Source organism: Calonectris borealis, chromosome 2 (genome assembly GCF_964195595.1).
Source record: "Calonectris borealis chromosome 2, bCalBor7.hap1.2, whole genome shotgun sequence".
Taxonomy (NCBI): Eukaryota; Metazoa; Chordata; class Aves; order Procellariiformes; family Procellariidae; genus Calonectris; species Calonectris borealis.
Genome location: NC_134313.1, coordinates 163,850,036 through 163,877,754, shown reverse-complemented (window position 1 = coordinate 163,877,754; position 27,719 = coordinate 163,850,036). Strand labels below are relative to the sequence as shown.

The window sequence follows — 27,719 nt, the reverse complement described above, 5'->3', positions numbered from 1 at the left end:
GAACAGAGCTCCAAGTATGATGTTAGAAAAAACTCTGGGTCTTATACACTCAATCAAAAAAGTCAGTTAAAAAAAGCAATTTCAGATGTTAAGCCCCCGTTGCATGGTTATTCCAAAGTTAATTGCACTTCCATAAGCAGAACTTGACTCAAGTCTGGGGAAAAAAACGCAGCATTTGCTGAAGTTGCAAAAAGAGGCAACTACTGATATGTTCTTCCAGTTGTCCCCAAGACAAGTACTCATCAAAAGAGAGTCCCAAGACCAGAAAGAGGAAAAACAAGGGCTTCATAAATGGTAAAGTGGAAGTCATTAACTGATATCATATAATACTACATGAGCGAGATTAGCTTTTGTGTATTTTTTTCTTCAGGACTGAGATTCATGCAGCTTTCTCACCTTTCTTTGGGAAAAGGAGGTGATAAATGAAAAAATCAAGTTTTGGCTAGAAACCTCTGCCTTCTTCCAGCATGTCAACCCTCTCCAAAAACATCACATTGTTCACTTTATTCAAACCCACCAAACAAGCACCTTTTGGTAACACTGTATATTTTATCTTCCCTGGCATCTACAAGAGTTCCTCTGCGTCAGTGACTCCTACGTCAGTCTTAAAAGGTCCAATGCAGAAAAGAACAAGGCCAATGTTATAAACATATTTAGTCACTGATGGATTGCAGAATTTTTTTAAACAACTGCCCTTTCCTGTGAGGTGCAAAGGAGTAGAAACTCATGCTGTCAACAGAGCTAAGTTATTATTGTTCTAGATGCAGATTAGCTTCACTAAGGAGATATTTATTGCTTCATCTGCCTTGAACTGTAACTGCAGACTCTTTGACAAATGGCTTGTAGCAGGTTTAATCTTCACAGAGGTCCATAGCCTTGTAAATATTGTCACAAGTCAAACTGCTCCGCTGTGTAGCTATAGATCAGCTTTTGGAGTTACCTACTGTTCAGAGGAGCATCTATGTCTTTTCACCAAGCCTGTAACTTGGCTGGTAGGAGGCCTACATTTAGCAGACCAGTTTGTACTTCAATGCTTTGTGAAAATGATGAGGCCGGGACCTGAAGATGACAGATCCCACCCACAATTTTTATGGCTTTGAAGACTGTGTAGGCGCTATATAACCATCCCTAATGTCATCCATTGAATATGCTCACCTGATCATTTCAAAGCAAGCAAACTCTGTGAATGTATTGGTTTAATTTAATAGCAGGCCATCAGAAAAACAAATCATCGCAATGCCTCCAGAAGGATAACCTTGAGTTCATCCCACATCAAGGAGGAACCTTTCCACCTTGTTTGCAGGAAGACTCGCTACGGCTTCAGCAAATGAAAGCAGCTCATTTTGCCAGTGCCAAGGACAGACAGATCAAGAACATTGAACAGTTAAAACCTCTGTAGCCAGAGAGCAACCATCAGGAGGCAATTCCAGGAAAACATACCGACAGCCACATTTGGGCACTCTATTTCTGTAGTAACACCACAAATTTTGTTAGCTAACTATATTCCCGAGAATACAGTTATGCAATATCACTTCATTGAATTACACAGCGTTAGACACAACATCTGCAGTATTTAAAGCAATACCATCGGAGGTTAGCATCGTTTACAGGTTATACTGCAGAAGCACCGTCACAGTAAGGTCTGCAAAAGTCACTATATTTGCCTTAGTGCATCACTCTCAACAGGTTAATGGTATGGCAGGAAAGATTAAAACCCTGGGCTTTTTTAAGCCTAATAAATTGTGTTTACCACCAAGGGACTCAACCACTACAGCGAAGGTGAAGCTTTCTCCTACCTTGCGAGAAGCATTTTTGTCTGTGCTCTCCACATCACCGTCCAAGAATGGCATGGCAAATGAGCTGAGATCCTGCTGGGACAGAGAAGAAAAATTGATGTCCTGTATTAATATCTTCTTCCTTCCATCAGAGCATGATTGTAGCCCATGGTTTTATTTCCGAAGTTCCCACTGCTTTACCCATAGCGATTGCTGGTAAGCAATAACACAGGCTCTGATCATTCTCCTTGGCTGTGAACTCAACGGCAGATGTAAGTAATAAGTGAATAGGGAGCCCTTAGCAGCACTTGCACTACATCACCATGAAAAAGCGCCTGGACAGCCAAAGTCAAAAGTCCTGTGCTAAAACTTTCAAGGGGAGGTACTCAAATCCCACAGAAAATTTCATAGGCAATTACAGTTTAAATATAGCCACTTGCTCAGCAAATGGCCTATCTTGCCATTAGTGGGGTGTATAATCTTAGTTTAAAGAGTATTTATGGCAATAAACAAAACCTGAATGAGAATATGTCGACGTTCTGAAAAATACGTAACACATATAACAAAGAGGGGGAAAACTGCGACACGGTGCTCGGGGAGGAAATAACCAATTCACTTGCACAGATCGGAGAGAAGCACCCAATTCTGCATGACTAAAGACAATAAAGCCATAAGAAAAGCACACATGCTCATCTTTAACTAACAAAAACAAACTGCAATTATATTCTACCTCCTGCCGTCTGTTCTGTTTATGCTACTTTGTGTTCCAGCCACGGGGTTTTTTACAGCTCCTTTCTACACGCATAAGGAAATTATGTTAGTGTCAAGTTTAGCATCTGTTTGATCAGAAAAGTAGATAATGAATAATTCTGTGACCAAAAGCATGGGGTTGCCTAATGCCGTGTGCTGAAGAACTGAGTCTTGGATCCCAAATCTTGATGTCAGGAATACCTCCCCAACGCAGAACCTCCCAGATGCAAGGCATCACCCTTTCCATGTAATGATTCAGTGCTTCTCTACCACCACATCTGCATCCCATTTAAAATAGTTCAAAACATAAATAAATGTTTCACATAAACCTAATTTGAGATTAAATAGAGCTTAATTAAAAATTAGCACCGGCTGGGAAGTCTGCAAGGCTTGCTTGCCTTCAGAATTCAGAGCAGCCACAGGTCTAATCACATCACATTGTATAATCATACTAAATCCAAAATATGCTCAAAAATGTGTATAACTCAAGCATAATCCTTACAAGTGTTTGAAAATATTCTGGTTACATAACAAACAACAAAAATAAGGAACAAAATATTGAATTACTGGAACTGAAGCACATGGGAGTAATTCACGCCAAGTTGGAAAGAAAAAAAAAAAGCAGCAGCAGCCAGGCTTGGCCAAGCTGGCCCCAAATCATTAGGCCACAAACCAAAGTATTCATGACAAATTAGTATGCTCCTGGCTCTATCTATGCAAATTCAATGGGAACTATCTACAAAGGCCCAAACTACAAAGCACCAGCCCAACTATATAATGTCACCCTCATCACCACGCTTTGACGTCTGTGTTTCACATCACCTTCGTCTGCAAATAAAAACATAAGGAAACATCTCAAAATCAAAAGAAGAGGCAAATTTGTTTGGTTTAGATTTCCACTGTTATCAAGATTTGATGGAGGCTGAACCAGGCACCGCAGGACCCTAAAGAAAAGCTTCTGTATTAATTTGCTTATTCTTACAATTAGTTAAGACCAGAATGACTTACATATTCCATATAAAAATTATTCAGCCATAAATGGCATTTATAAACATTGTCAATAATTGGATTATTATTATTATTATTCCTACTTTGTATGTTACTGCAAGACTTAAGTGAGGAATGTCTGTGAACAAGTTTAGGAGCCTAATGGAAAGTTACACGAAAACATATCCCCTCGTGTTTACTCTATTTTAGCCAAAGGATTTACCAATATTTTCCTCTACCCATCTTCGGTAGTGAAGAAGCTGGAATCTGATGTGTGCTAAGTCATTTTCCATGGAATGAATCAAGGAAATAACTTCTTTTGAGCTCCAAATATTAGTGTCCCTATATAACTATTTGTTGTAATCCACAGGGAGAAAAACTGCTGTTTAGGAAGGCTGGAGACTGGATGGAAGACACTGGGTTTAAAGGGACACATATCTAGTAATCAGGGTCAAAAAACAGCTAGGAGTGAAACCATAACTTCTTTTTTTGAGCAGAAACCTCCAAAACCAGAAGGGGCTAGGTAGGTACAACCGTTTTTCTAGGAGCTAAATTTCAGTTCCCAGTTACAACTCCAACCTTAAAAACAGGTATATGTTAAATTCTAAAGTCTAAAAGTATCATGAAACCCAGCTGATGACTCTGTTCTAATTTGTAACTCTCAGATATCATGGAGGTATGCTAACTTCATCTGTCTTTACACGGAAACCAGGAGATCCCTACTTGTAAGCAGAAATAACTGGAGCTATACCTCTCTGGACAGCATGACACCTTTCTTTGTTAATACAGTGCTGGAGAACATTTAAAACAGGATAGTAATTGTACTTTTAGACCTGTGATAAAGTTTGTAATCTTCTCCACAGGATTCTATATGCGAAGGCATCCATTTACAGAAGGAAAAAATACATACATCAAATGCCAGGCTGCAAATACTGCTCTCTCAATTCCAACCTGTTGGTTAAGCAAGGAAATATTAGATGTTTATTTTCTCTTTGCATGTATCTTTGCAGAATACAGACTAGATATCTATTTCTTTCTTGTGTTGCTCTTCATCCAGAAACACATGTGACAACACAGTTGATGATACAGTAACTCTTGAGAAAAAAAAAACACAAACCCAAAACTACTCCAAAAGTGTTGCAAAACACCATAGTACTCTTGACAAGCCAATGATGCAGCCCTAGCCCTTATCACATATCTGACTGCTCTGATCTTATGCCAGCTGATACACATTGAAGGATCGCTCTGCCGTTAACTTGGGATTGAAACCGTTCTTAGACAGCTTTCTTGCTCTCCAGCTCTGCTTTACTGTACTTATAAGTGCCCTGGAACACACACATGCTTCTGGAGAGACATTTTAGAAACTTCTGCCAAAGGCGTACAGTGACAGGTTGGTACAAGGAAGAGTGCTTCTCATTTGAGACTGCAGAGCCCTGGCTGAAGAACAAAAGGCATCACTCCCTGTATCCATCAGTCCCGCATTATATCCTCAGAGAGACAACTTCTGTAGAGGCCACAGTCTATGACCATTGCTGTAAGGAACAAAGGCCAACAGAGACTGCAGCTCCTAGTGCTCCTATCCTGGAATTAAGAGTATGCAGTCTGTTTTGTAAAATTTTGTTAGCTTTCCTGCCAAGCTTCTGTTCCTCAGTCAGTCCTTCACATCGCCCAGTGCCATCTGACAGCCAGGCATCACTCCTGCCATCCCCAATTAGAAAAAATGACCTCTTGAGCAGTTTAGATTTACTTTACAGCCACAAAGCCGCTTCAGATTTATTTTGTTTTCAATCCACTTTTATTTACAAGAGGTTGTTATGGCAGCTCCTGTTATATTCGCTGAAGAATACGGCCCCAGGGATATCAAAGCTTTTTCCGGAGGACAGCAGAGTTGTGACACAGCAGAGCCATGGCTCGGTGCTCCTGCTACCAGCCAGGCTCCCTCCTGGGGAGGGCAATGTCCCACAACACCTACTGAACAGGCGATTTTCCAGGACTTTTCTTATTGATAGCACAGGAGGTTAACAGATCTAAAAAAGCAACTAAATTGACTTTATTGTTTATAACAGGCTTGTCTGCTGCTTTAGTTTTTGCAGGGTATAAGTCAGGATAATTCTGCCTGCAAGCGCACTTACCTTCTCTACCACTTCCCTATTTCCTCTGGGGGGAAAACAGATATCTGGAAGGTTACAGATTCTTCACATTAATTTCTCTTCCAAAGGCGAGACTAACTCTAAGGTGATTCTTGTCTGGGTTACCCCTACATCTAGAGGGTGATCCTTCCTAATTCCAGCTCTTTTTCCTTTGACAGCCCTTATATGAGAATACTTGGGATAATGTGAAAAGAAGGAAGAATAATTTTTTTGTTCTTTGATATCCTGGGGAAACAAAGAACCTTTTCTCAGAACTGTTTTGGAGAATAGGAAGGAAAACCACATTTTAGGATACAGAAAGCAAACATATTGGCTGGCATAGCATAGCCAAATAGCAACAGGAGCAAGATCTGGTTAGCCAAGCCATTTTTCACCTTTTCCAGCCAGTTTCACTGTTCCTTTCCTTACTGGGGAGGATTCCTGCCAAAAAGGCTTGCCCAGACACGCTGGTCTGGACGCTGCTGCAGTTGGAGACCTTGGTGTCAGAAGAGGGCTTCCAGCAATTCTGTTGCGGAGGCTGCAAGCTTAAATAACAGACCACTAAAGCCTTGAATCCAGTAAACAACATAGAATAAACAGGATTCTTTTTTTATTATTGTTTTGTTTCAAGGCTACTTTGGCAGCCAGGCTGATAAAGCTTCTCGGCAATGGCTGAAGCCAAGGAGCCAGCAAGGCACCCTGAGGCATGCTGTGATTGACAGGTCAGAGACGAATTTCCAAGGTATTTTGGGTGGAAGTAGGACCTTTTTATGGCCCCACTCAACAGTGGTTCAAAATTTCAGGGCTGGGTATCAAAAGAATATTTCACAAACAGCTCCCTGCTACCATCCTTTGCAACTGTCCCTTCAGATGCAAGACATGGCCATGAACACCACAGTCGGGTGAAGTCCTGTGCCCATGGTGATGGGTCCATGACCCATGAACTTGGTCAATTCTTTGGCAATGTTTCAGAGGTAAATCAGGTCAGAATGGCTTCACGGCAGCCCCATGGCCCATCTCTGCTGAAAGGCTGGATTTCTCAGCTATAAGCAACTTCAGAGTCCTAGCGTAGGTAGCATCACGCAGTCCTGACTACTGATGGTGTCACCTATGAGACATTATTTTTCTGCTTCACTAAGGTCTACATATGTGCTAGGATTGCACCAAATTTAAGGATGTGAAATGCCTGCCAGACATTACAGTTGCTTTTTACAACATAATTCAAGCAGGAGGTGACACTTTACTAAGACAGTTTTTCAGTATGGGGAGACAGCTCCTTTAATAAAATAAACAGAGAAAACAAGATACAGAGAAATTAAGCTGAGTGCTGACAAGAGCCCCGATCTCACAAAAAATTGCTAAAAGCTGCACTCCTCAGCATCACACCTTAACAGGGCTCTCGGGGTCTCCTCCTCTGCTAACGTTACTGAGCTATGAGCACTTCAACTATCCTACCAAGGACAAAGAAAGTTGGGATTTTTATTAACATTAGCCATGAATGGTTTCTTTCAGCTCAGTCTGCACACCAGCAGATTTTTTTTTAGATCAACCTTGGATTTGTACCTATTACAAGCCTATATAAAGCTCTGAATAGCAAATACCCTACACATGCTAATAGCCTGTGAGCAGAATCCAAAGTTTGAACTCTGTGGAATAGAGGGCATAGCTTGGTAGCTCTGATTTAATAGAAAAATTTCTTTTTTTGAGAACAATCCTATCTAGAAGCCTTTGAGGATTTATATCAAATCATTCAATTATTGGACAAGGAAAGATTCAAAACTGACATACACAGGAATTTCTGTCCTTTTGTTTTTGTTGTTTTGATAAACTAGTTATAGTATAGTATAATAAGACTTGCTACATTGCTTTATTCCTTTAGGAGTAGGTTGCTCATTGCTTTGCTTTTCTCCCTCCCCCATGCCATCTAGACTGCAGCATGTGTTTTGGAGACAGATATGTAAGTCGTACTGTGAGACTGAGGATGCTGGTGACTAAGTCTCGGTATGACTCAGTGGGAGTGGGCAGTAACAGATGTACAAAGCTGGTTAGATTTGTGCAAGCCAGCTTCGTACTTCACAATTTATTTGTTTGCTATTACTTTTAAGGCTATTCGTATTAAAAAAGAACAGTTGAGTGGGTCTGGAGAGTTTGAGATGGTAGAAATGAGATATAGAGACTTTATTTTGTCCGCAGCATGAAGATGCCAGTCACCCGGGTGACTGTGCAGGACCAGCTGTGCGCACTTCGATGTCAAGGTAGACACAGCATCAAATTTGAAGTAACAGAGGGTAAACCACCCTAAATGATGTGCCTGGAAGAAATGGGAAATATTCAGTCCCAAGAGACATAATCTAAAAAGTTAGAGGATTACGGCTGGTTGAAATCTAACCCAGACCACCCCCAGACGTGAAAATTGCCATCCATCTGGTGATTATTCAATGTCCTTTATCCAAAAACTTGCATACAAAAACTTTGCGTAAGAAAAACATCCTACATGTAGTTTAAAGGCATTTCTTTCAGCTGCAACAACAAACAGGCAAAGTACTAAAGAGCTACTGAAGCCACTTCTCCCCTGTTCTCACCGGTGGGTTGCCTGGCTTGGATTGCCACCACTTGGTCTGAAAGAGCCGCTAAAACTGATAATTTCTAGGGGAAGGGGATAAAGAGAGCCATGAAACCAGTAAGTCCTTGATATTTCCCTGAAAACAGCTGTCTTCCAAGCTGTTCTTCCCAAGTTATCCTGATCATGGGATACTGTCAGCCTCCAGCACATCCTTCTTTATTTCCAAACCTCTTGACTGATCCTGACAGGCATTAATCTCCAGCAGTCTACAGCGAATTCACCTTTTTTCTTCTGAGGCTGTAGACAAGGTTCATCAACAAAAACTGCCAAGAGACTGCAGACTGTTTTTTGTTTTGTTCTCAATCTCAGACTTAAATCACTAGAACACATTCCTCCACTGTTCGTGGAAAAAATGAAGTTTTCTTTCAAGCCTCGTGCTCTCCTGCCAGGAAACACCGTATCTTCTTGGTGATTCAGCCTTTGCAGGTGAGCTGACCACAGATAGCCTGGGGTGGGATGCAATCAGTTCTGCCTGGAGCCCCATAATGTCTACAATGTCCAGAGAGCGCAGGGCTGTATGGAAATGCTGTGATGAAGGTACTGCTCTCCACCTCATCAGTAAATCCCAGACCATCACTAGGGGCTCTCTGACAAAGCCTGAATACGATCCCCATGCACACGACAGCCTGGTTTGTCATCTTCTTCACACCATGAACCACACAGCGCGGTGACTGGCAGCATGTTTATTACAACAGCAGATGGACAACCTAGCAAACGCGTAAATAACAAAATGTCGTTTTAAAAAAAAAGAGAGAGAAAGTGAGAGAACAGCAGAGAAAGCAAGTCAGGGAAGAAAACAAAATTCTCAATATTCCCTGTGACACCACAATCCACACACAAACGCATTATTAAGTGCTATTCCTGAGTGTTCAGCCGAAGACAACCTTTCTCTGGTGAGACATTTCCTCCAAGAAGCACTCAAAGATAAGAGACACAAAGTGAAAGCAGAAGATAACATACCTCAGACCTGGAAAATGTGGTCAGATGAGTGATGAGGGAATTAAGAAACAACAAAGAGACACAACTATAGGGAAGGACTGCAGGAGACTGGAAATGTTACCCTTCAGATGGCACATGCTCAGTGCCAACAGAATTGCTTTCCAATACTTATATGGTTGTCTTACATAAACAAGACACAGGATCCCAACGTATTTGCAGAGAAAAGCACGCATTTGCTATAAAACATAATTTCAGCCACAGTGAAACAGCAGAACCGCAGGAAACAAAAGATGATTTTGCCATAACGTAATGAAAACACTTGAGACGCTGCAGCATGGGGACAATCTGAAGGGGATTCAAAGCAAGGATCATCATGAGGCTTTCTAAATCATCTCTACACTTCAGCTGCTTTAAAAGTCACTATGTTTCGCATTTTTTTATGTTTTTCCCCACTCCCTATAGGCCAAATCTCTTTGAAAACCATTTCCTCAAGGAAGAGTAAACCAAAATAAAATCAGAACTGAAAACCTCCAGCTGATGGCCTTATCTGAGAAGGACTTGCAGGGTTCTCCCTTGCATATATATGACTAGAAAAGGTGACATTCACACCAGGCAGAAAATCTCTGCCATAAATACTTGAACTGCAACTATTTTTTCCAGTTCACTGCATTTAGGAAGACAGCTGCCTGTTGCCTCCTCTTTACATTCTTGTCAGTTAATAACCGTGAATAATCTTAACAATTAGAAGAAAGCTTATAGCTGGAAAGCCAGGCAAGTGAGGGACTGGCTCTGATCAAGCAGTCCCTCAACTAAAAGAGAAAGAAAAAAAAAGCAGAAGCAAAAAGGAAATTAGGCAAGGAAAGGAAGAACAGGATGGCTCTGTGCTTGGTGTGCTGAAGACCTGAATGGGAGGTCAAAGGGGACACCACATGGAGCCCACGACAAGGAAAGATTCCCCTCTTGATGCTTTCCTGCCGCATTTTCCTACGTCACACTGCAGCAGCAGAGAACAATTTCATGTCTACAAAGTTTACAGTGACTTTGCTATAGCTTTTCTTACAGTTTTAGCACCACATGTAAAAAGAGACTAATATATACAATCTGCTTTATTTCATAGGCTAAACTATTTTTTTTCTTTTTCCAAAAGAATGAATGTCTTCATTGTTCATCCTCTGAACTCCTTATTTAAAGCTGCTGAAGCTGGCAACATAAAAAACCCTCAAGGACAGAAGAAAGCTCAAATTCTCAGAGATAATCTAGAAAACATTACCACATTCATAGTACAGCACTCTGCCCTAAATCCAGCTTGTATGTCCTTCAGGTCCTACCCTTGGCTTTGAGCTGAGAGATGCTGAGATTTGGTACCATTATTATTTTTTCCAGTTAGCGGTGCCGTGCAATACTAATAAATTACCTTACATCTTTCATTCTATGGGGATTCAAACTGCTTTACAAACTGCACATCCAGTCCAGAATAGCTTCACGGATGGACTTAAGTGATGAGACTTTCATTGCCTGCTCTGGCTTTCTGGTTTACCTCTGGGAAGGCATCAAGGATGGGAAATCTGTCACCTAACTTCAGCCATCCAAAACACCTAGTCATCTACCCCACACTTTTTGTCCAGCCTAAAGAGCAGGGAAAAGCCAGCATCTCCAATGGGCATTGCGCTCCCCTTCCCCTGGTACGGGAAAGGCTAGACAACTTGCTTAAACTTTGCATCATCCAACACAGGATAAATGAACCCTGCCTCTTACCTTTCCCTCTTTACAACGTATAAAGTGGGAATAAAATCACTTATTTTCCTTTTTTTTCCTCTGCTTAGAAAGCAAGCTATCCAGACAAGGGATTGCATCTTACTACAGGCGTATCTACACGGCAATCGCAAGCGTGGTTTACACCAGCTTGCTTTCACCCAGCTCCACACAGCACCGATAAAAGTGTAGCCATGACAACACACGGGTTAGTGTAAGCTGCAAAATCCCCATGGGAGGCTGAGTAAATACTCCAGCAATTTAGCTCACTTTGAGCTCCTCGCTCCCACCGTTGTACAACTGTCAGGACTCAGCCAGGCTAATTTAAGCCCAACTTCAATCACATCTTTGCTTGCAATCTAGACACACTATAAGCATCCATACAATGGGTAGCACAATGAGGTCCTAAGATCTGTTGGCATTTCTAAGTATTACTAAAATGTACATTTTCTTTACACAGCTTTGGCTGCTGTGTAGCAAAGAGGGTTAACTCTTTGACAGGGTAGGTGCCCATTGGAGTGAAAATGAAGGAGCTGCTGTGTCCAACTGAAACAACTAGAATTTAAATTTTAAGAAAACAGGCTCTGCAAAAAGCATGTTTGTTAAGAGCATTGGTATGATCTAAGGGAGAAGTCCAAGGGATAGTATATCTCGCACTTCCAGGCCTCCTCACACCAAGCCCTGGCCACTTGTTAAGGCTCTCTCAAGGGATGTGCTTCAAAAAGCATCACAGCTCTGCTCAGAAAAAGGTGTTAGAACACACCAATGACCATCTCTGCAAGAAAGATGGATAAAATATTTACCCATCTGGAAAATCTTGTGAACAATGAGACAAATGGAAGAACACAACAAAGGGATTACTCACTCTCACTTGAAATAGCCATCACTGAAAATAAGTTTTCGCAGTGGGTCCAGTTTGGAAATAATCCCCATATGGAAAGGGAAGGACAGAAATAACACACACTGAGTTTTTTTCTAATTACTGTACATGGAACGCTAAAATTTTAAGGCAGATATTTTCCCAAATAAACTGCAGGCTTCTTTCAAGGACTATGGCTTTCATTGGTATCTACTATTTTTTTTCCAGAAATTGTTCCTAGTTTAGATCCAGTGCAGGGAAAAAAACCTTACGAATGAGCCATATTCAGTTCTGGCTCCTTTAGTAAGAGTCTTCTGATTTTAACCATCTTATTCTTCATGTGCCCATTTAAGCATCACAATTACAATGGACTTACCTGAACAGGCTGTGGAGAAAAGATAAGCAAACACACATTCAGGTAAATCCAATGGAAAACTAAAGCTCGATATCTACATATACATGTTGCCAAAAGTCATTTCTGCCCTATGCAATGGTTTTGAAACCCAGCAGACACTGGTGAGCTGAAACAGGCAAATCTGCATTTGATTTGGCTGGCAGTTTGTGCATCAAAATGTGTCAAGAAGCATTTGATCCTGCTCGGAGAGTGTGGGAAACATTTCCAAGTTAGCAGGACACCCTGGACATGGTGACAGATGGGGAGAGTACGAGCCTGGCGCGGGAGAGGCCATTTTATAACTGGCTGTTGCTCCAAGCCATGTGGCAGACAATCCAAACCCATTTGTCACAAAAAGATAAAGCTCACACTGGAATTACCAAACTAAGGCACAGGGAGAGCCTCTGCCTGTGGTTCACCCCGGTACAGACACCTGCCCTGCCAAGGAGTGTCACCAAAAACCTCCCACAAAACAAACAAGCACCCAAGCAGGAAACAAAACTAAGCAAAAGACAACCAAACCAATTTTTTTTTTCCTCAAGGTGAATTAAATCCACAAGCAGGAAATTTTGATTCATAATAACATTTTTTATTCTTGCTTTGCTTTCTATTTTTATTTTCATAGAAAAATACCCATTTTTTTCCTCACTACCAAAAATTAAGTTCATGCAAGTAATATGGCCCTAAAAAAACACTGGCTCTTTTTTTCTCATCAAGAACGTTGATTTCTATCTGTACGTATTGAATAGCTGTACAACTATTAGCATGCATTTAAATCCAAGTTTTATTAACATTTATTTTGAGCTCTATTAGGAATGGAAATTGGATTTAGAACTGCCATCAGGCACTAGACGTCATTAAATACCTATTAGAAAAGTGTCTTTTACATCAGAGCAAGAGGATAAGTTTATCAAAATATATGTCAGTTCTAAAAGCAAAAGCATTAGCACCTGCAGTGAGAAACAGAAACATACTTCACTGGTGACTATGTCCTCCCAGATGTAGATGTGCTAGAGCTAATCTCACAGAGCATCATTTTTTCTACACACATATAAAACATATAGGAGAATATGGCAAACATATATAATCATATAATGTCTGTATACAGACATGATAACAAGCTCTTATAGTTTTTTAACTGCCATTTTTTTTAAAATTTAAGATGATTAAGTATTTCTTGGCTCCAAATTAGCTTGTCACTGGACCTACTTGGGTGGCCGAACGTGAAATGACACAGGGATTTTCTCCTCCTGATGGAAAACCAGCGGCTGTTTGCTGCCTGAGGAAAACTCTGGCTCCAGGTGATTTCCAACAACCTTTGCCTTCAAAGGTTTGCAACAACATTGCTTTTAATTCTCCTAATTTCTTCTTGATGAGTGTCAGACATCCTAGTACTGACTGATGGGGTGGGTTTTGGGGGGGTGGTTTTTTGTGTTTATTTCAACCTGTAGCATTTTTCAAAGTAAATATATTTTTATTCCACTCCCAATAATAGAAATGGACTAAATTGAAGTGCAACAGAGTCCTCTTTTGCTGGGTTCCCCGCTGCCTCCCTTTGGATCAACGGTTGGCCCCATGTCAGCAGGATCCGTTTCAGCCTCCTGCCCGTTGTTCCCTCTTCCAACAGATGCTCCTGCCCCCCAGACTCCCAATTTTGGCAACTTCAGGTTTCTCTCACCTCCCAGGGCTGCTCAAAATCAGTGCAGCCTCTGCTTTCCAGCCTCTCCTAGACTTCCAACTCTTCAGCCCATACAGAGGATACAGCTGAGGGTAAATTTCTTTCCCAAAGGCAGATACCCTAATCTCTCCTGTGGCCTATAACAGCAGCTAAAACACAGTGATTGACAAGCAAAACACACAAGATGCTGGCAAAATACCCTGCATCTTATACTAGAATAAATTTCAGTTGCTATTCACCAAACCCCTCCCATCACCCCACTAAAGGAGCACTTTTAAACCCTTCAGGCTTTGGGTCTGGTCCCAGGAAAGAGTCAGCCTCATTGTTATTGGACATTCATTATCTCACAGGTCCATTAATTGCAGTGCAAACTGTGTGTGCTCAGCATTAAGTCTGGTAGCAGAAAGGGAAAAATGCAAGAAGAATGCACGAAGCCTGTCATACGCCTCTTTATCCTGACAAACCTTGTCAAATATCAAATTAAAATCAATAAGCAAAAGAGGAGTTCCTGAAAACCTGCGATTTGGGGGTTGCAATGACTAGCCACGGCAATTAGTTGCCCAGCAGTTCAGGCTGCTCTGAGATGAGCAGTATAAGAAACCAGGCATTGCAGGATGCAGAGACCAGATGGTTTTAAGCTGAAATTAAATAAACACCCCCAAAAAGATAATCTCTCTTTCCAAAACACTAAGGAAAAGTTATGCAAGGAAAAAAAATCCTCCAAGCTACATTCCTTAACTAGATAAAAGAACATTTTGTTCAGCCTTGGAGTATCTATTGTAATTAAATGCTCTAAAAACAGGACAACAGCCCTGTGCCAGCCATGCATACAAAAGAGACAAAACACGATGGAAAAAACCAAAATACCGAAGAACCATGCATTTCTTACACAGCCTGAAGAATGCCTGCCTCTCGGCAGAGTCCTGCAGTGCACTCGGGCGTCCACCTAAATGAATGCAAAACCTATTCCCCCTCCTAAGATAAATAAATTAAAAAAAAAAAAAAATCAAATCCAAAGAAACCACAGACAATCAAGCCCCGTTCTGACTTACAGCTCTGAAAAATCCTGCAGTCTGGCTGGAAACATCCATTGAAGAACTGCATTCAAAGCTTTTCCCTAAAGGCAAGCGCATTTAAACATCTCAGGCTCTGCTACCGAAACCGATGCTGCAACAGATGGGGACCAGGGCTGGGTGTGTTCCTCCTTCCCATCACGGCACTGCGAGAGGATGGCAGGAGCGGTAGGTAACGCAGGAGAAGGTAGGCGATGGTTTTCTCCCTCGCTGCAGGCTCCCTGCCAAAAATGCTTTAGGCATCGCAGGATTCGATTACATGACTGCAGCAACCTGCCACATTAACTCTGACGGGGGCCAGCGACGCGCATGAACGGTACAAGCAGGTAATGAAGCTCCGTATTGGGTGCATTAGCTAAATGTTGTGGGTACACCAGGGAAGTTGGAGAGTTCAAATAACCGCAGACGTTTTAATGTGATCAGAAGAAAAAAAGATCCTGTTTTCAATAGCAGAAGTTTCAGATAACTGAGGCTGTGTCTGCATCAGTATCGAATACTCGGGGGAAGGCAGCACAGAGCAGCAGATGCATTTGCAACTGCTGGAGTATCTGCTGCACCATAACAGCCCTATTCCCCACTTAACCACAAGTCCACTTTGTAGCTGTACAAAGTCACATTATTTCTCCGGGCTTAAGTTTTCCCATCTGCAGCATGAACAGAGGAAGACTTAATTGACTTTGTAATTTATTATAAAGACCTCACTGGGAAAACACAGTGTCCAAGCACAAAGTATAACATTACCATTAAAAATAAAGATAACAGCAAAGATTTTGAAAGGGTATCATGTGAGCAAGTGCTAGCAGAGCAATGCAAACTCTCCCAGTAGGAGCTGAGGGATGGTGGGGATCTGAGTTTTCTGCTTCATCAAGAATTATTTGAAAAATCCCTCTTTATAATCATGTTCAGCTTCGATTATTCCACCAAACAATCTTGCAGTGTCCTTTACTGGCAAAGAAATCACTCCCTAGACCATGGCCAAGACGCTATCAAAGGCTGCCACAGATGAGGTCACCTCTGGTAGAACAAAGCTAACATGAAGGCAGAAAGATCATCTCTGGAGCTTCCAATATTTTAACAAAAGGCATCAAAATCCTCGTACAATGAACTGACACCTCTCTGGAGAAACAGGTGGCCAGATCCTGAGCCATGAAGCATTGCCAATCCTTTCTTGGCTGTTTCAAAATAACATTTGTGACAATGTATTGAAATACTCTTTAACATGGAGGGCTTGCTTTAATTAATGGCTACTGGTCACTAAATCATTACAGTAAGGTGGGCTTAGTTTACACATCCTATTCATTGCAGGACCCTGCAGCCTGTGCAGCTGGGTGCAACCAACACTGCCCTTAATTCTGTCTAAATCAAATGATATCACTGAAGCCAGGCAGTATGTTTTCTTCAGCAACAGAGGTGAGGTCCAGCTGATGCCCCTCGCGTGCCAGGCAGGGAGCATGTCTTAGGAAATGGCCACTGCCTCCCTTCCCTCGGCGTGCTAAGTGCTCTTCCACCTCATAAAACAAGTCCCTTCGGAGCAAAAAAGCTGAAAATGGTCCATACTGTTCACTCACAAATGGCAGCTATTAATTGAACCATTTTAAGACAAGCTCAGTGGCAGCCCTTTTTAACACAGAAATGAGTAAATATTTAGCGTTTAGAAGGCTTTTCCCCAGCTAAATGAATATTTTATGCATGCAGGATATACAAATAGTTTAGAATAATGAACAAGCTTCCTTTTAAATTCTATTTCAGGGGTACCAGAGAACCCAGTCAACCATCTGGAGCAAGCAAAACACCTTTGCATCTCTCCGACTTTAGCTCTAGGAGAAAGGAAAGCATCTGTGGCTGACCTAGAGAGGGCAAAAAAGAAGATTGGATTCGTCTTGGAATAAAGGAGGTTCTCCTACAAGCCAGACTGCAAAGCAAGGTTCAGCTCAAATGCTTCCATGTAGAGCTAACTTAAAAGGATTATTCTGATTAGAGATCAGATCAAATAAAGGGCGTATTAATAGCCAGGAAAATGTCCCATACCCCTAAATCACCCCTTTCAAATCACTCAGAGGGCTCAGTTTCATGTAGCCATTTTCAAGAATCACCCAGACCTATTAAGGTGTTTTTTTAAAATTAATCTTCAAAACTGGTTCTGGTCTCAAAGTGATTTGGCACAAATTCTACCTCGAAAACATGCCTTTTCCTCCCCCACCTTTGGATAAGGAGTACGAAGCAGGAGAAACAGATTGCACAACTACATCTCAGATAAGCAGAACTGTTAATGGTTTAGATACTGTTTCATAAATATTTGCTGAACTAGTTTTTGGATTCTGTCCAGTTTTTGACATCCATGAAAAACATTGAATAATTTGCCATTTTCTTTCACCCTTCTGGGATGAAAAATAGACAGGGGGGGGTTATTGTTATTATTTCTTACCATTATTTAATGACTACTTGCATTTATATTGATGTGTCCTGCCAAAGAAGCCCGAGCTATTCTTGAATCTACAGGACTGAGGTATCAAAATCACATTTATGTAAATATTTATGTATTCTTTATTAATTAGTTAAAACCTCTTTTATGACTGAAATATTCCTAGATCAAATACCTGTGCTCAGATGTGGCTGGCTAGGCGACTAGTGAAGATCTGAGAAAAAACCAAACTGATTTCTGAATAAATACCTTGTTTCAAACTGGGATTTCAAGTGCACATGTTCTGATTGGAAATACTGAGGCTCAGGACTGAAATGCAGCAGCCTCAGTGACAAAAAGTAGCAGTGAGTTAGTGTACAAAATCTTGCACAAGATAGTGCAACATGTGAAATCACCCAAATAAAGTTATTAGATTTTATTTTCAACTGTACCTTATTGACAAGTTCTAGGACTCTGTGTGAAAAGGGGTCCAAGATTCTAGCAGTTTCCTTATATATTATGGACAATTTATAAGCTTCTAGAAAATGTTTTATATAACCAACTTTCCATGCAAATAGGTTTTTCAGATTTCTTAATTTTTTTTCAAATTCTTAATTCTTTGCATTTCAAGCTCAGCAGTCATTATTCATTTTATAAATACATGTCTTTAAAAAAGATTTCATTTTGGAGCACTTCTGGATCACTCACATATTTGGACTGACCGTATGATTTTCACACTTTACCAGGCGGTAACACTGGGGGAGAAAAATCACCAAAACCCACTTGTGCCTTTGACCGTGAATCAAACACTCACTTATAGGCCAAAGACCAAACTATGAGGAAAGCAGATTCCTGATTATCACATTTTCACCATTGTAAAACTACAAAATTAGTTACCCAACTGACACAGAGTCAGTACCAGCTGTATCTTGTTTTTCCATTTGAAAAGTTTAACGATTCCAGTTTGCAAAAATTCAGAGCCAGACCCTCAATCAGCTTCAGATTCGGTTGCACACAATTCCTGCACAATTCCCCCGAGCTGTTCCAAAACACCAACTCTATTTCATCTTTTTGGTCCAAGTACAAGTCTAAAGTATCATAAATTTCAAACTGGCAGTACAGCAACCTTCCACAATTTCCCAGAGGAGACTGAAAATGCCTGGCTATTGGTTGGTGTTACTTATATTCTATAATTTTCCACAAAGATCCGGTGGTTTGTAAGTACTATATAAAATAGATTACTTCATGGGGCCTGTTTCCATTGTTCTTACTAAGCTAGCAGTGTCATGAAATCAATGGAGCTACTGTCTGTGAAGATACCACTTAGGAACATGGCAGCATATAGTGATTACTGAAGCACACATTGAGCCAGAGCTCTGCACGGCAGGGCAGGGCATTTGTTCAGTGCATAATTAAGAAAGATTTTTCATATTTTTACAAGGAACGCAGGCATCATATTCACGGTTGCCCTATCCCTGCTCCAACTGAGCACAGGGAACAGCAACCAAAAGTGACGCGCAATACAAACGTGCACCACAGCAGCCTGCAGCCAAGAAGCCGATGCACTTGAGAGATGCTTGGGTGAGAGAAGCAACTCCTTGAAGGGCAGGAAAAGCGACAGCAGTGGTTGGAAGACCATCAGAGCCCAAGGGGAGAAAAAACTCCTGAACTGCACCATAAACTATACCAGCCCTTAGCAGGGTACCCAAAGTAGTCTCTCAAGAGTTGATGTTTGGCAAAGGACAGCTGTGATCTGCAAGGGTTGGAAAAGGGAGTACAAGAAAAAAAAGCATTAAACCCCAAGAATAAGAGGTAGGGATGAACTGTGGAGTCCACCCCCCCCAAATCAGGCAAAACTGGAAATCAGGGTGGCGGAGATAGAACAAAATGGAAAGAGAGAGGACCGGAGAGAAACAACCCATGAAAACCGAAATCCACAGTTTATTCCTTTATTCATCTCAAACAGTCACAGTTTTTTCTTTGCAATTTTTCAGCATAATCTACCAAGCAATGAACCAAATAGCTGTGATTCCTGACTCACTGTTGACAAACCAGAAGGAGACCATCCATGTGAGAAATGCCAAACCCCAGTGAATAAGTTCCCATCTCTCCTGGGGGAGGAAGCATCCTGCAAGCCTCTGCAATGAAGGTGGATCACGCTGCGCCAGAAATCCCTCGGCTAGCTCCGGCACCAAAAGCAGGATAGCTGCATGCTCGAATTAATATATCTCGTTCTTCAGCAGGACTAAAGTAGAGGTTTTTTTTTTCTCCTCTGTATTTACATATATACCCAAATGCAAATGATATTGAAATGATTAGGTGTTCATTCAGAGGGGCTGTGATACTGGTATCAGCGATGCTCTGGAAGGTTTTGAATCAGAAGTGTGCAAAACTCAAGGGTAGCAACCCGTGACTCAGTATGACCTGAATTACACCCTGTGGGCCAGCTCAGAGAGCCCAGCACTTTCTTCTCTAACAAAGGCACTGAATTTTAAAAGTCCTGAAAGACAAGAGACGGGTCTTACCCTGCTTCTAGCATCCTTCTTAAGGGCTTGGCTGAGAAACACACTTGTGGGACAGAAATAGTCCCACAAGACAACAGAAGAAGGATGATACTGCAGCATCTAGAAATGGGAGAAAACCACATGGTAGTAGGAACTGGTGGGTTAAAAGTAAGAGCTCCAACCACGGGCTTCAGCATAAAATCCTTGCATATCTGTGTGCATACCCAAGACTCTTTATTGGAATCTATGAAAACATGTACTCTGCAATATCACTTTCCAGCTTCACTGGTCCCAGAGTAGGACCTCTAAGGACCAGCACTTCTGTGAGGACACGGCAACGGGACCATGGATGAACGAAGATACCTCAGCTCTGCCTCCTTGACCCCTCTGCCTTCGGGCTGCTTCTTTTTCCCTCCCTGGGCAAAGTGCACTGCTCTTGGGGACTCTGGCAGCAGTGGGGATGGGGAAGTCAGTGCCAAAAAAGCCAGGGGAATGGGGTGGAACAACGAGGCAGCAAGGAGAAAAAGGTGATGGTAATTAGCTCCACATAAAACCAGCCACATCTGAACTGTCTATAAGATTTTAAGCCTGGCTTAGAGTTTGTGGCCAAGTACATGTAATGCTACAGCACATCTGCAGCTCTCTGGAGAGCACTAATTATTTACCCAAAAGAAAACATCCCACTACAATAACATCACAGCACAACTATCCAGGAATTAAGATGCTTTTGCACGCTGCACAGCATGTTTTATTTTCTTTGAACCTCATGACTATTTGTCACCCATCTCAGGGCTCAGTCATGCTGGATGTTGAGTTATTTCATCTAAGTTGTCCCTGTGACTCCAGGGCACAGGTAAATTACCCACATACTCACATCTTCGCACAGCCTGGCTAGGGACGGTATGTTCTTCACGTTGGGGATTCTGGGTTTTCTAAGGCACTACATGCACGTAGCAACTTTGCTGCACGCAATACGGTTTAAAGTATGCAATAAATAGTAACCATTAACTCTGAATTGAAGCAAGAGTCCAGCTAGAAAAGGATAAAGTGGCTGCCTACATACAGTAATGAGCAGTTAAAATGTCATCAAAGGTTTAGAAGCTGAAGTACAAAGATCTCTGCTGGTATCAACCAGCTGCTGAAAAAAAATGGAGGTAACAGCACCCTGCAGCATTTAAAGTAGGTCAGCATTGCCAGAAAATAAATACTTTTAGATAAGTATATTGCGATGCAGAAACCTGACACAGAGTCACAAATTCACCATAAAGAATGCAATAAATGCATTTGTCAGCTTAATGAAAATGAAGTAAAACAGTTTATCTACCCATTTTCATTTACAGAGACATGCTGCAGTTGGGTGCTGAATGTAATGGGCACGAACAACATGGATATTTGCAGACTGGCATCAACGCTTTAGGAATAGTTACATCCACAATATTATGCTAGTTCCTGTTGGAAAAATCAGTCAGACTTTTAGACTGTAACTACACAGGATTGCAGGGATTTTCGGAATACAGGTGAACCATTTACCTGACAGCCAGGCTGTTTCATCGGCTGCCACACCACCTGTGGGTTGCCCAGCTTTTGGGGAAGGATGCTCCAGCATGGGCTGGGGCTGCCAGCAGAGCAGCCACGCAGGAAAGGGCTGGCGGTCGGGGTGCCCAGCATCCCTCCGCTGATGATGGAGCTCAGGGACCTCTCATCAGAGCCACGTTCCCTCCCCAAAAGGATGCAAGATGCTTGGAGGCAAAGCCCCACTGTTTTATTGTGGCATCCGCTAGCACAGTGGAAGCCATGTGGTAACGAGCTCTGAAACAGATGCCATTTATGATAAAAGTTCAGTGTTCATTTAACAGGCAAAAGCTTGCAAATAGCAATTCTGGACATAGGATGCACCCGGTGAGAGTGCAGTTATTTTAAGATTAAATGTTTGATTTCCACCACAGGGACTTCTTTACAAAAAATAAACCAAAAAAAACCCAAATAAGAGCACACACAGAGTTTAGGTTTTACTTCCTAATTTTGCCATGTCAATAATAATTTAAAAAAATCTACCACACCGGAAAGAAAAGTGTGCTCTTGAAGTCTCTGACCACAGGCAACAGCACTTTAAATATATCCTAGAAACAAAATTTGCCTAAAGAAGACTGAACACAACTTGATTTTAAAGAACTCAACAAATAAACAACCAACAAAATTTAAAAAATCAAATACAAGTACAAAGATGATTGCAGAAGAAAAGCTTATGTCCATTTCTTTAGTATTCTGGTTTTGTTTTGGTTTGGGTTTTTTGTTTTTAAAGGTAAGACAGCATTGCACACAAAGCAATCACTAAGGCACATATAAAAAAAAGGTTTTTTTCACTTAAAAGGTTCATGAAATAATTTTAAAAGGGAAGTCTTTTAAAGGCTGTAACCTTTACACCCTACAAAGAAAAGGGTGTAAACTGTCACTGGATTCATCTTACTCATACCCTGAACCTGATCAAAAGGAGTAATAATGTGTGTGAATATATATACCTATCTGAAAATATACACATATATATAGATACATATATAAAAGCTAGTGTTGCACGTGAATATTTTTAGGTCTTCCCACCTCCCATGGTCCATACTCCCTATTACATCTATATTTTAAGTGATGAAAGATGGCTTTGTGGTTGAGTCTGGCAGGGTGTCCATGTTCTATTCCCAGCCACCACTTGGATAAACTCCAGCAAGCCCCGAAGGCTGATAGGTCTCTCAATCAAATCTTGGCTAGGTTTGTTTAAGAAGAGTTCAATTATTTTTTTTTTTAACATACTTTGAGTGTTTCATAAAACTGGAAGAAAATTGAATTTTTTTTTTTTAAACTTTGTACGTTTGACACAATATTGGCCTAAACCCACAAATAAAATAGCAGCGACAGCTACACTCCACAAACGAAACATCACTTGTTCAATTCCTCACATTGAAGTCCTCTTCCACAGACACCTGGGCTTCCAGACATGCCCCAAATGCCCCAGTCTCCACTGGGGGCAGCACCGCAAGCCCCAAACCTGCCGTGTTCAGCAAACTGGCCCAACGCATTATTATTGCACTGGCAGGGCTCAATTCAATAAAGGTTACTAAATTCCTCTCCCAAGTTCAAACCCCGTCCTCCTACCTAAGGAAGGGACACATGATGTTATTAATAATTGTTCTGTCAGCGTCTTCTTGGGGAACTGAGCCTATGTGTGAAGAAGAAGAAAACACAACGTTAAAACCTTTCAAATTAGCAGGGGCACAGAGGCTGGCAGGGTACCAGCAGCATTTCCAATCCACTGGCTTTATAGCCTGGCTGTCTAGTTGAGACTTTTCCTTTCACAGTTCCCTTTCAACATTCTTGTTCATTATTTATCTATCATTTATTATTTACTGCACCAAATTTGGGACATGTCTACCAGTTTATGTGAACTGGCAAATAACCTACTAACATTACGAAGTCATCTGGCCCTTTCATTGTCTGCTCACGAGGACTTCTGTCTTTCAGGCTTCACCATTTTCAATTTACTACTCAACAGCTACCTCTTATTATCTACAGACATAATCCCGTCAACCTGCTTGATTGAAGATTCCTGGCACTTATTTTAATTCTCCCAGGATAGCATTTGTGATTACAAGGTGTGCGATATTAAAATCCCACCAAGAACATCTTCATTGACATTGTTAGGTTGTAGACATCTGAGGTTAATTTCCAGCTGCACCTCACTTTAGTGAAATCAAGCAGTACAGCTGAAGAACCAGACCTGAAGAAAACCGGAAGTCAGCAGAGATGTCCCACTTTCATATCTATCATCATTTCTAACAAAAACAATCTCTATAATTATGCTGCAAAAATACTGAAGGCTGCAATCAGAATACTAAATTATGTCATATCAATTTAAAAGATTAACCAATTTGATCCACATTCCCCAAATCATAGAATAGCCCAAGTTCGAAGGGACCTCGAAAGATCATCTGGTCCAACCTTTCATGGGAAGGGGAGCCTAGATGAGATTATCTAGCACTCTGTCCAATCACATCTTGAAAACCTCCTGGCAAGACCATTTCCATACCTCAAAATACCACTTTGTTATATCGCGTCTGTTTTAATCACTACGTTACAGTGCTGTGTTGGATAACATATGTCTAAAAGATTGCCGAGCTTACAGAAATCACCCTGCAAGTGCCCAACCGCTTCCCTCCAGCTGTCAGCACTAGATTAGCTTCTGAACAGGAACAAGTCCTATAAACAGCAGGATCATCTGTTTTGAAGGTTGGAGACTGAAATCTTGTTTCTTGGGCAACATTCAGTAATTTAAAGCACATTCTTATGTGTTTTACAAAATGTCTTTTCCTTCCTTTTCTAGTATTTATGAGTCTATACAGATTTTCCAACCACAGCAGGCAGCTGGTGGTGGACACGGGTCCCAGTCCCAATCTCTAAGCTGACACCCTGCATGACGACAGGAAAAAGTGTGCTTCAGTCTGGCAGGTCTTATTTGCTTCCACTGATTTATCAGCAAAAATCACTTTTCCACACCAGGCTGTGCAGCCACTTTTGCAAAATGCAGGAGTATCAATTTAGAACAAGGCAGCATGACCACAACTCTTCTTTATTTGTATTTATCATGAAAAAGGAAAAATCATTAACGGTTGTTCTCACAACTTTTCAGTATGTGGGATCTTTTTCTTCACCTCTCTCATTTCTCCCCTCCTGGTTGCTCTTTGCTGCTTCTTTAGACTATATGCTATTCAGACATAGTGCCTTTTTACAGAATGTTATACAGTAACAAGTATCGTTTAGTGTGATTATGAGATAAAAATAATAACCTGGCATTAAATAGGCAGCATGAAAAAACCTAAGGAAGCATTTGGCCAGGACACCAGGAGTAAGTGTGACAAACAGCACCTTTGGATCTTGATCAACAAACAGCTAGTGGTTGAGGACTATGCCAACCACTCCAGAAAGTCTTTCAACCTTGCCCTTGCTGTTGGATACCTCTGCAGTGTTCCTGCCAAAGATAATTCTCCCCTACAGTTCATTAACATATTCTGAAGAGAGAATTTTATTTACTTAAGAATATGTTAATTACTATACGTATGTATTATTAGCAGCACTTTTTTCAAGAATACACAAGATGTCAGCTGTTTTGGAAGAAAAAAAAAAGGGAGGAATCACAGCTACAAAATACTCCTGGATTGCTCTCTCCTAGCACTTGAAGTGAAAACATTATGAGTGTGGCATAATATACAAGTTATAATGTCCTGAAACAGAATAAACATTCCCAGCCATGTACAGCTTGAGATATTTGTTTCTCCAGGACCACTACCTCTTTTGATTGCAAAGCAGCTTTTGAAAACCAATTTCCCAGTCCCTCAGCCTTCCACTCTAATGCTCCCGAAATACAATGTTTAACAAGTTGCAGGAGGTCCTCGGGGATCTCCTGCTAAAACTCTGACAGCACACAGGCATCTTGTAATAAACTGTCTTCCACCTCAGCTAAAGCTTTTTTACGCAAGGTTTTTCTCTACAGAATTCACTCCTTGGTGTTAGAGCCTGATTACCTCTCTCAGGACCCTCACTACAGATTTCCACTGAAATTTTATCAGCAGACACTGTTTCTGGGAAAGGAATAGGAGAAATATCTCTAACTTGAACTTTGCAACATAATCTTTCATTGCTTTTGGAAGCTAGAGTATGAAGTCAGATTTTTGTGTAATACAGTGACAACATCTCAAGCATCAGTAGATACAGAGCTATTTTGGTTTATTTTCTCTAGGGCAGGAGGAAAGGAGCAAAAAGGACCTGGGAGAAGAAATGTAAACCCCTATAACAGCCTGGCAAACACCACTTCAAATGCTAGATTTCAAGGTCATGGAAGGAAGTGACCATTGACTAGGACTATATTTAAATGTAACATGGAGCTTAATACTGTGCTTATTTTTAGGCAAGAATAATAACTATTCCCCTTTCTTCTGTACAAACTTGTTCCTAACAGGTATCCTGTTCAAAAAGTGATCCAGGGCAACTTCTAACATTGATAGGAGCACAGTCCGGTGCTATATGGCCGCCTACAGGAATGTCGAGGTCTGTTATTTTTCCTACCACCACAGAGATATTAGCAGTGCATTTCCAAGGTGGAATTTCCTTCCCCAGGGCCAAATCCAAAATCTAGTCCAGTCAATGATGATTCAGATATTGTGTCAGATTCTAGACTACATCCCAGCTGACAGCCAGCCCAGCCAGTATCCCCAAAATCTCCTAGCCTTTACTTATCTGTCTGTGATAACTTCAATTGCGGTCTTCCAAGCTATGGCTTGCCCAGACAAGTGATTCAGAGCCATCCAGGGAAAACTGAACGGCAGCAACATCCATTAATTTATTATATGGCCAACCTTCTTCCTGGATCCCTTTCTCACCTCAATTTTATGAAAATAAATAGGTTTATCTAACTTAGTGCTAGAGTTTGAGGTTCATGTACTGAAAGGACAAATGTTATGTTCCTTCTGAATATTGCATCACTGGGAGAAGAGGTGATTCACACACTCAAGGTTAAAACAAATGGAGGAGTTTGGGGCAGGAGGGATTTCCTTCCTTCCTTCCTGCCCCAATGTGAAAATGCTTTATTTGGTTGTTTTTCATCTTTTTATGTGTGGTCCCTTTTCCAGGGCCACCTGGGAAATTTATCTAACAAATTCTTCCTGCCAGGAAAGTAAATTTCAAAGTAAAAAGCTGGTAGCACTCTTGATTACTCCAGCCCCTTTCCTGTAGCACATTATGGTGGTGGCTTTGGTTTTCGTGTCAAGTCTAAGCCTTGCTATTGGAAACTGTGAAATGTGCTGGGGACTGCTGTGTGTCTCTGTGTATAGGGTGTAATAAAAGTTCTGTAGATCCTTCTAGCATGAAACCTTTGGAGATGGCCAGTACCAATGCTGACAGATGAGCACCTCTTAGAAAAAAATTGAGTCATCCACATTGAACAAAAAGCAAGCACAGCACTTCAGAGATGTATCTTCAATTTTCCATCTCTCACACACATATACACACCCGCAACAATATGCTCACTGGCAACAAGTGCCATTGCACACAGATCTTAAGAAACTCAATTTGTTGTTCTAAGCAACCACCAGATCAGCTTGTTCCTCCAGATGTAACCACAAACATTCAGCTGCTTAAACTAAGCTCTTAGGCCAAATTAATCTCTTTTTTTTCATCAAGGAAATGAGGTAACAGGACAATACAGAGCAGTCCATAGCGATCTTACCCCACTACTAAATTTCTTCACTTCATAAAAATCACTAAGAGGCAGTTCCTCTGTCAGCTACTCAGAAAGCTGCACAGCAAGTCAGCGGCTCTAATACCTCACAAAACTAGTTGTAAAGTCATAAACTTGATATATGGCTTCAGCTACAGCCACATGCTCAAAGCAGGGATTGCATCTGAATCTACTATTTGGCAATTCCTATTTTAACAACCTGGTTTAAGTTGCCTTTAAGCCTTGCCAAATTGTAATGAGAAAGAGCAGAATTTTTCCGAAGCCGCGTCTGCCCCAAACAGGAACTGGCTAGGAAAACTTCAGCCAAAATACTTAAACCATTTCTAAAAAATGTTGCAGAAAATATGTCATTTCTGTATAAGAAACAATCTTCTGGTGAATTTTAGAGGGAGATTTCTAGCTCCTCCTTGGTTTGGGTCAAAGTGTTTTGATTTGGCAGGGCAGACTGCATCAGGCAAACATTTCTGTTCTTACAAAAATGCACCTAAATTCAGCTACTTTATACAGGGACTGGACAAGCACTGGCAGCAGTGGGACTCTTAAGAGTCCCGCTCAAAAGAAGAAAGAGGAGAAGGA

At 41.3% G+C, this 27,719-nt stretch overlaps 1 protein-coding gene across 1 annotated transcript in view; it reads right to left on the bottom strand.

The window, feature by feature from the left end:
- PRKAG2 (protein kinase AMP-activated non-catalytic subunit gamma 2) overlaps positions 1–27,719 on the bottom strand; it is a 233,615-nt gene that overhangs the window by 160,243 nt on the left and 45,653 nt on the right. The window contains exon 2 of the mRNA XM_075144229.1: positions 1,797–1,868. Coding sequence (XP_075000330.1) covers positions 1,797–1,868 — 72 coding nt within the window. The remainder of the gene's footprint in view (positions 1–1,796; positions 1,869–27,719) is intronic.